The sequence below is a fragment of the Dipodomys ordii genome, unplaced genomic scaffold (assembly GCF_000151885.1).
Source record: "Dipodomys ordii isolate 6190 unplaced genomic scaffold, Dord_2.0 Scaffold22, whole genome shotgun sequence".
NCBI classification, from domain to species: Eukaryota; Metazoa; Chordata; class Mammalia; order Rodentia; family Heteromyidae; genus Dipodomys; species Dipodomys ordii.
In genome coordinates this window covers 4814343-4823981 of record NW_012267238.1, presented here as the reverse complement: position 1 = coordinate 4823981, position 9639 = coordinate 4814343, and the positions used below count along the sequence as shown (strand labels likewise).

The window sequence follows — 9639 nt, the reverse complement described above, 5'->3', positions numbered from 1 at the left end:
TCCTTCTTTCCTTCCTTCCTTCCTTCCTTCCTTCCTTCCATCCTTCCTTCCTTCCTTCCTTCCTTCCTTCCTTCCTTCCTTTCTGTCCGAGACCAGGACTCAAACTTAGTACCAGACGCTTTTGCTCATTGACTAGCCTCCAAACCAAACACTTGGTATTATCTGCAGATGGTTTGGTTTTCTTAGCTGGGGGAGGGTGGTGCTGGGACTAGGTGGGTAGATGCTGGGGATGGGACACTCGTGTCCTAAATACCAATACATGAGCTGAGAGACTCCTGCAGAACTTCCAAGGTGCAGAGGGCAGGGAGGGATTGGGGAGGGGAGGGATGGGCTGTCCCAAGCTGGCTGTGACCGTGAGCACGGTGCAAGCTGTGGGTGATTTTTCCTGGCACTAGAGCCTGGACACAGAACCTGGTCCCTCCCTAGACCTTGACCTGTAGAGACCATGTTTGCTCTGGCTGATGAAATCTTCCTGGGGGAACACCCAGCACCTGGGCTGGTCTTTGGCGTGAGGTAGAACAGCTCTCCCCACCATGCAAATAGACTCTCTCTCATTAGCTTTTCCTTTCAGAGGCTGACAGAATGAACGTACAAAGCTCCAAGGCCTAGATAAAATGTCCTAATTTTGCTTGAAATTTCATCACCAGGAGATAATTCATAAAAATCACAGTGACAGCCAAATGTCACTGTGACCATGTGGTGCTGGGTGGCTAATGCTTGTAACCCTAGCTACTCAGGGAGCTGAGATCTGAGGGTGGCAGTTTGAAGCCAGCCCAGACAGACAAATACAAGAGTCTTATCTCCAATTAACCACCAAAGAGCTGAAAGTGGAGGAACAGCTCTAGTGATAGAATGCCAGTTGAGAACTGAGTGCTTAAAGCCTTGAGTTCAAGCCCTAAGACCCATGCAAAAAGAAAAAAGAAAGAGAAAAATCACAGTAATTTGAACTACCACCGGCACTTGAAAGCTGAGTACAGAAGCTGGGACTTCCTACCTTCTGCTTAGCCTAAGGGTCCTGCAGAGCTTGCACTGGTAAGGTGGGCCAAAAGGTAGGAGTGTATCCTAGGAGGCCTATGGGAGAGGAATCTGAAGGCTGCTGCCTAGCTTTTGCAAGCACCTGGTCTGGGGCAGGCATAGGAAATTATACATTGCCCTCTGCTGGCCATTTCTGGTACTGCATACACGAGGAAGGGCAGCAGCCCTGGGTGTGAAAGGAAACTTCAAAAATGGTGTCTGTATACAGAATCAAAATCAGTGAGGAGGGAAGAGATAGGGGAAAAACAAAGGAGTGAGTAACAGTGTTTGACAAGAAATGTACTCATTACCTTACTCATGTAACTGTAACCCTTCTGCACAGCAGTTTTACAGTAAAATAAAATAAAAATGGGCACCTGTGGTTCATGCCTCCTTACTCAGGACCCTGAGATCTGAGGATCACTGTTCAAAGTCAGCCCTGGCAGAAAAGTCTCCATAAGACTCTTATCTTCAATTAACCACCAGAAAACAGGAAGTGGAACTGTGGCTCAAAGCGGTAGAGTGCTAGCTTTGAGCAAAAGAGCTCCAGGACAGTGCCCAGGCCCTAAGTTCAAGCCCTACAACCAACCGGGAAAAAAAAGGTATATACAGTTCTGCAAATGGAGTCCAGGGTCATACAATTATCAACATTGCCCAGTCTGAGAACTCACCTTCTAGAATCCTCTCTGGGGAGGCAGAGTTGGAGCTGTTTTCCTACTTTCCTTTCACTTGCCAGCCCTGCAGCAGGAGGTACTCTGGATATTGTCCTTTGTGATTCTGTGGGCTGCCCAGAAGATCCTCCCCGGGGCCACTGAGAGTGAGTATAGCGGCCTCTCTTGGCCAGGGCTGTGATGTGGAACACCTCTCTGGCTCTAAGCTCTAGTGAGTTTAGAATTCAGCTCATAAGTGGGAGGCAAGGGCAGAGCCAGCATTTGGAGCATTCAACCAGAGGCTAGAACCTGCTGAAGATTTCCTTTGGGTGTGTTACAATGGGAAGTACTTAAAACCTCTCCAGGATCCAGGTCACACTTTCCCAGAGACACTGAAGACAGAGGACAGGAGGATGAGAGAGTGGTGCAGAGAGGAAGGGAGTTCAGAACAGCAAAGCTCAGAGTCCTGGCTGGAGAGGGAGAGGAGGAACTCTGCTTGTCCTGACCAGTCCAGCCTGTCTAGACCTGGGGAGGGGCCCTGGCAGGGAAGCTCATCTGAGGGGTGGGGAAGACTGCTGCCCACCGTAGACACCCCCCCCCAGCCAGCCATGTGCTCAGCCCTTCCACACCTCTGAAAATCTCTGCCAGTTCACTTAGTGCCCTCCGCTGCAGTCCTTATCAGCCCTTTGCCCCGGAGGCCCTGATCTCAGGTGCTAAGGGCTCTGGCAGGCTGCTTATCACCCAGCCCTACCCAGTCCCTCAGGCCCCAGAGCTCTAACAAATGGAACGTGGCAGGATTCTTGGCTTTGATTGTGAGCCATCATGACTCAGGCAAGTTTAACCTCTTGTCCTCCCCTGTGGCCAACTGGGGATCTAATTCCTGGAGGGCAGGAAGAGGTGGGGCTGCTAGAAGCAAAGGGAGAAGCCAAGCAGGTGTGAAAGTCAGGGCAGCAGAGCTCCGAGCGGAGTCCCCTCAAACCCACAGCCACACCCAGGTCTCCTGGTGAAAGAATAACTGTACCAGTTCTGCCAGCTTAGTTATCTGCAGTACCCAGGTTGGGATGTAGTTACCATCTCTATTTTGTATACAACCAAAGGGAGGCTCAGAGAAACTGTGTAACTCACCCAAGGTCACACAGCTGATGTATGGTAGATTGGAGACTGAAATCTGGGCTGTCTGGCTCCACAGCTTTCTTCTTTACTGCTTGCAGAAGAGGATCAACTGACCCTGCCTGGCTCACCCATGCTCCCACTGCCTTCCCATCCTTGCCCAGCTGGCCAAACAAACCATCCAGGGTTTGGTCTGTCTGGATCAGTGGAAGGAGCCCCAGGACCATCCTTCAAGTCCAGGGCAGTGTCTACCATGACTATGTGGTACTGTGAACCAGAGAGCCAGAGATTTGAGTGCAAAGTAGAAGATATTAGTGTGCTCACGAATCCATGGGGAAACTGAGGTTCAGAATAGGACAAGGCCTTGCCCAAGGACACACAGCTTGCCAGCAATAAGGACAGAATAAAACCTGAAAACAGGAAACCTCATGACTCCCTATCCCCCGTCCTAGCCCTGCATGGATTGCTGAAACATTACAATTTGCAAGAGAACTTGCTGTGTCACTTTGGTCATGCCCTAGTTCTTCTCAGGCCCCACTCTCATTGATGAGTATAACCTAGAGCCAGATTGGCTCTTAGAAGCTGTCATTTATCACCCTAACCCTAAATCTAGTCTCTGACAGCACTGCTCTTGTGTGTTATGGCAGGTACCAGTGGCTTATGCCTGTAATCCTAACCATGTAGGAAGCTAAGATCTGAGGGTCTCAGTTCAAAACCAGCCAAAGCAGTAAAGTCCATGAAACTCTTATCTCCAACGAACTACCAAAAAGCCAGAAATGGAGCTGTGGCTCAAGTGGTAGAGTGCTAGCTAAGAGATAATGACTAGGCCCTCACACATGCGCGCGCGCACACACACACACACATACGCACACACATACTATGTGCCCTTTAGAGCTTCTCTAGACTCTCAGTGACCCCAGGTTCTTGGGGATAGAAAGCCACAGAGAGACACGGGACCCTCCCCTGAGCACCCAGGCTCCACCTCCCAGCTAGCATCCTGCTTCTGTGGGCAGTGATGAGGGGCTGTGGGGCCCTGACCACACCACACCAGCTCCAGTACTCACCAAAACCGGAAAATAGTTCTTCATGTGGTGCCATATTCTCCAGTTCCGGACGAAGTTCGAGCGCCTGCCCCCCTGTCGTGGCTTGTCCCAGTCCAGGTACCACCAGATGCCATACAGGACAGAGATGAACCAGAACCTCGAGAACAGGAGGACTATGAAGATGACGATGCAGGTCTGGGCTGCAGTAGGAAGTAGCATAGTCAGGGCCCTGAGGACCATGAGGAGGTAGTGGTCATCTTCCCCAAGAGGAAGACATTAGCTCCCACGCGTTCCAACACGGCACACTGGAGCATGGCTGAGTGCAGGTGGGCCTAAGTCCAAAGCCATTCCCCCAGGCTGCCTGACCAAGCCACTCCATCTTCTTTTCCCCAATTCAGCAATAACCAATCTCTCAAATATGCAACCAAGCCAGGCACTGGTGGCTCACCAGCTACTGGGGAGACTGAGATCTGAGGATCATGGTTCAAAGCCAGCTGGGACAGGAAAGTCCTTGAGATTCTTATTTCCAATTCAGCACCCCAAAAGAAAACCAGAAGTAGAGCTGTGGCTCCAGTGGTAGAGTACTAGCCTTGAGCAAAACAAACAAACAAACAAAAAAAGCTCAGGAACCCAGGCCCTGAGTTCAAGCCCCAGAACTGGCACCAAAAATGAATTAAAGAAAATAAAGGCGACCAGATTGGATCGAGGATCCCAGAGAACAAGAGAGCCTTTTCTACCCAGCCCTTCTGTCCAGCCTTTGCCTCATGTTTCCAGTAAGCTCAGTCCAGTCCTTCTTCATATAAAAGTACTTCCATCCTTCCTCATCGCTTCCAGGCAGAGCCCAGCCTGGCATCAGGCTCCTGAAAGTTGCCCTTTGCCCTCCTGATTTTGATCCCCTCACCAACTTATACACCCAGTGCTCCAGCCGCTGCACAGTATCTCAGTTTAGTATCCAGTGTTCCTAAACACATCCAGTGGTTTCCTATTCCTCCGCTACCCTCTGCTGAATTGGGAAGAGAGGAAGAGGAGACCCTTGGCTTTCCTGCAGGAACAACAGGCCTAGGACCAGGAACACTGTGGAGTTCTATTATTCTGCTATAAACGAATCCTACTTCGTATCAGTAGTTGTGGGGCCAGCCCTAATCAGATGTCAATAAGCATCATTCCCAGAGAATAGCAGCTCCCCAGTTCCTTCCACACAATACCAAGTTGTTGTTGCTGTTGTTTTGTGGGGGGGGGTGTTTTGGGGGATTGAATTGAGGCCCTCACACATGCTTCACATAGCTCAATACTCTGTCACTGAGTGCATTCATATAATCAAAGCAGGCCAACTCCCTGGTGCTTGGAAGCAGTACATGGGAGCTGCCAGGAATCTGTTGGTCATGGAGGACATCCTGGGGGAGGGGACTTTTGGCCCAGTTTGAAAAGTAAAGATTTAGCGGCCAAAGGATGTAAATTAGAGCCCAAATTATTCTCAATGCATGGAGCACCTACTATGAACCAGGTGCTGGTGGTCCAGCCTTGAACAAAAGACAAATATTTACCTTTGTGAAGTCAACTTTGCAGAGCTGTAGTGGACATCTTTGACCTTGTGTTTTATTTGTTTGTTTGTTTTGCCAGTTCTGGGGCTTGAACTCCGGGTATGGGCACTGTTCCTGAGCTTCTTTTACTCAAGGTTAGCACTCTACCACTTGAGCCACAGCACCACTTGCAGCTTTTTCTGTGTATGTGCTACTGAGGTATCAAACCCAGGGCTTCATGAATGCTAGGCAAGCACTCTACCACTAAGCCCCATTTCTAGCTCTATTTTTATTTCTTGTATTTTGTAGAACTGGGTTTTAAATTCAGAGCTTTGTTCAGCTAGCCAAGTGTTCTGCTACTTACACCACATCTCCAGCCTTTAAGAATATTTTTTTGGGGGGCTGGGAAGGTGGCTCAGTGGTAGAGCACTTGCCTTGCATGCCTGAGGCCCTGGGTTCGATTCCTCAGCACCACATAAGCAAAAAGAAAAAAGCAGGAAGTAGCGCTGTGGCTCAAGTGGTAGAGCACTAGCCTTGAGCTGAAGAGTTGAAGGACAGCACCCAGGCCCAGAGTTCAGGCCCCACAACCGGACTAAAAAAAAAAAAAAAGAATTTTTTTTTTCTAGTAAAATTTTCTGAAAATAAACTTTGCCATCTTAGCCATTGTGTGTGAATGTGTAAGGGAGCTGAGGCATGTACTCTATACATTATACTCTCTCAGCTGAGGTTCTACCCCTAGAGCCATTACTTCTGGCTATTTCTGGTTCACTGGAAATAAAATGCTCACTGATTTGTGTGCCCTGATTGGCTCTGAGCTGTGATCTTCAGATCTGTCTCCTGAGTGGCTAGGATTACAAGGGTGAACCAGTGGCACCCAGTTAGACTGGCTTAGTTGCCTTTTGGTTTATCTAATTAACAAAAAAAGTCAATTAGAAAGTTGTGTGGTGGTACAAGGATCCCTGTAAATCTGTCAAATGGAGACAGGATGCCGGAGAGCAAGGATGGAAGGGAGATTGTCTCCCATTTATTAATTAATATTTTACATATAAAACAAGCCAGGAGTGTTGGCTTATGCCAATAACCCCCGCTACTCAGGAGGCAGACATAGGGATCAGGACTCCAGACCAAATGAGGAGAAAAGAGAGCAAAGCCCCATCTCAATCAATAAAAGCTGGACTTGGTAGTGCATACCCATCATACCACTGGTTGTGATAAGGCACAACTCTAATTCCAGTGCTTAAGAGGCTAAGGCTAGAACACTGAGTCTGAGGCCTGCCTGGGATACATAGCAAGATATTATCTCAAAAAAAATCAGTGTAATAAGAAATAATGCCAGGCACTGGTGGCTCATGCCTGTAATCCTAGCTACTCAGAAGGCTGAGATCTGAGATGGAGGTTCAAAGCCACCCTGGGCAGGAAAGTCTGCGAGATTCTTATCTCCAATTAACCACAATCTATCACTTCTGTGGCACTGTGGCTCAAGTGGTAGAGTGCTCACCTTGAACTGAAGAGCTCAAGGACAGCACCCAGGCCCACAAGTTCAAGCTCCACGACTGCCTCCCCTCCCCCCCAAAAAAAGAAAAAAAGAAATAGTAAAACCTCAGTTAATATTCTTGCCTTGGGCAAACCAAAAGTCTGTGCAGGTAGCTCCTACTTTAAGAAAACCAGCTCTAGGGCTGGGAAGGTGGCTCAGTGGTAGAGCGCTTGCCTCACATGCATGAGGTCCTGGGTCCATTCCTCAGCACCACATAAGCAGAAAACCCGGAAGTGGCATTGTGGCTCAAGTAGTAGAGCGCTAGCCTTGAGCTGAAGAGCTCAAGGACAGCATCCAGGCCCAGAGTTCAAGCCCCACAACCGACCAAAAAAAAAGGAAAAAAAAAGAAAACCAGCTCTAGAGCTAGAGAATATAATCAATAGTTCATAGTGACCACCTGGAGGGTGAAGTTATGAGGGTTTTTTTATTTTGAAAATATTATAAAAAGCAGGAGGGGGGTTTTATTTTGAAAATATTATAAAAAGCAGGGACTACTTTTTCTGTTTAAAAATAAATTATTAAGCTGGGTGCTGGTGGCTCACGTCTGTAATCCTAACTACTCAGGAGGCTGAGATCTGAGGAATGCGGTTCAAAGCCAGCCAAAGCAGGAAAGTCTGTGAGACTCCTATCTCCAATAAACCACCAGAAAACTGGAAGTGGTGCTGTAGCTCAAGTGGTAGAGTGCTCACCTTGAGCTGAATTGCTGAGGGACAGCGCCCAGGCCCAGAGTTCAAGCCAACCTAAGCTACATAGTGAGACTTTGTCTCAAGATACAAAACAATTCAAACTAATATATTCTTAGCTCTTAGAGTGTCCAAACACATTCTCTGTGTTGGATTTGGTCCCTACACCCCTGAGCTAGACTGTGACTGTTCCTCCTTTTGCCATGTCCCCCCACCCATGCCCCAGGACACAGAAGCCACCTCCATGGCAGGGACAGGGACCTTTACCCCACAGGCTGGACCTTGTCACTCCATTCCCTGAATGCTGAGAATCTCCTTTGCCCCCAGAATAAAGGGAAAAGGTAAAAACTCCTGCTCTTAGCATGAGTGAGCCCAGGCTCCTTTTCTGGACTGTTCTCTCTTTGCTCCAGGCTGCTTTGATTCTGTGCTACTTACTCCTGACTTTGCCAGTGAACCAAGTGGCTGTGCCAGTGAACCAGGCAGGTCCCAGAGTGTAAGGTGTGCCTGCCTATCCTTCCTTCAGAGATCAGAGGAAGCAGTGTGAGCATGATCCACTTCTCTCCTACCTCTGGACTCCCCCTGGCCCCTTGCCCTCTATGCCCACCCAATGTGGCCCACACCTCCTCTCTCTTCCTCCTTAGCTCTTCTTCCTCTGGCAGATAGAGGAGTCTGGGACTTCATGTCTTTGCCCTTTAGTATAACAGGGATGACTCGGAGAATTGAACATAGCTACCAACCCTAGGACAGAAACACAGACCATATTGAAGGAGTGCTGAGGCAGAAGTCCTGGAGGGCCTACCTTGCAGGGATAAACACTTTAGCTGCAATACCATGAGGATACTCTGCATGTGGTCAACAAGTACTGAGTGTGTTCACGTTTTGATGACCACCAGTGTTTGTGCTCAGGCTGAGCCCCAACCCCAGTGCAGTATTCCTTCCCTAGCCTGATGCTTCCAAATGCTTAAATGACTCTCCCTTCCTGGTCCTCACGTTAAAACCCTTCTGGAAAGTGTTCTGTCAGCAGGCATGAAGTCTGAGCCAGGGGGACCTGAAGTGAGGCTTATCATAGGACATTGCCACGCCCTCCTGAGTAAGCACCAGATTGGATCTATGCTGAGCAGAAGAAAGCACCGACGTGCATTTCATCCCCGCTCTCCTGTTTGCCTGTATACCACTACTGGGTCTGAAACTCAGAGATGCATGTTCTTGCTGAGCTTTTTCACTCAAGGCTGATGCTCTACCACTTAAACCATACCTCTACTTCCAGTTTTTTGCTAGTTAACTGGAGATAAGAGTCTCCCCCCATGTGTCCTTCCTGGGTTGGCTTCACAGAATCCCCAGATCTCAGTCTCCTGGGTAGCTAAGATTCCAAGTGAGACCCACTGGCACCTGGCTTCCAGATAACTCTGAAAGATGAGATGGAGTCCATCATGTCAGAGCAGCCTGAGGAGCCTGGAACTTTCCCTGCACCTAGCTGCCTCCTTCCCCGCACTCTCTTTAGTGCCAAGAGATCCTGTAGCCAAAATCCAAGAACATTAAAATACTCCAAAGTCACAGGGGACCTCTCAAAAGGCTCTGGGTCAGGCTCAGAAAGTCTCCCTGTAGGCAGGAGCTGTGAACACAGCAAAACTCCCTCTAGATTTTTTTTCCCCCACAACCCTGCCATGGCTGCCCTCCCCGGGGGCTCATGATCTCTTGTCTTACCCAGGGCCAAGAAACTGAAGACCCACTGTAGAACCGCGAAGGTTTGCAGCCTGCGCTCCCAAGGCACGGACAAAGGTGCAAACTTCATCCTGGTGGCCTGGCTCCTGGGATCACCTCTGGGCTCCAAGTGGTGACAGCCAGGTGGAAAGGGCCACGCCCACGCCACGCCCACCCAACGTCTTCCTGCTCCGCCTTGGCAGGGTCCAGTTTACTAGAGGAAACCATTAATTCCTCTGTAGGGCCCTGGCGGGAGGAGGAGAAAGAGAAAGACCTGTTCGGCCCTTATCAGTCTTCTTAGGCAATGTCTTATCTGTCAGGAGGCCTAGCTGTGTCAGCTAGAATCTTGCTCTCTGTGCCGTGGGCCAGATGAAACCTCAAGTG

General features: G+C 49.2%; 1 protein-coding gene across 1 annotated transcript in view; it reads right to left on the bottom strand.

Annotated features, from left to right (window-relative positions):
• Positions 1-9412, bottom strand: part of Mogat2 (monoacylglycerol O-acyltransferase 2) — a 35526-nt gene extending 26114 nt beyond the window's left edge. Inside the window, exons 1-2 of the mRNA XM_013014205.1 lie at positions 9259-9412; positions 3839-4017 (exon numbers count right to left, since the gene is read on the bottom strand). Of these exons, the coding sequence (XP_012869659.1) occupies positions 3839-4017; positions 9259-9346 (267 nt within the window). The 5' untranslated portion in view covers positions 9347-9412. The remainder of the gene's footprint in view (positions 1-3838; positions 4018-9258) is intronic.
• Between the last annotated feature and the right edge of the window lie 227 nt (positions 9413-9639).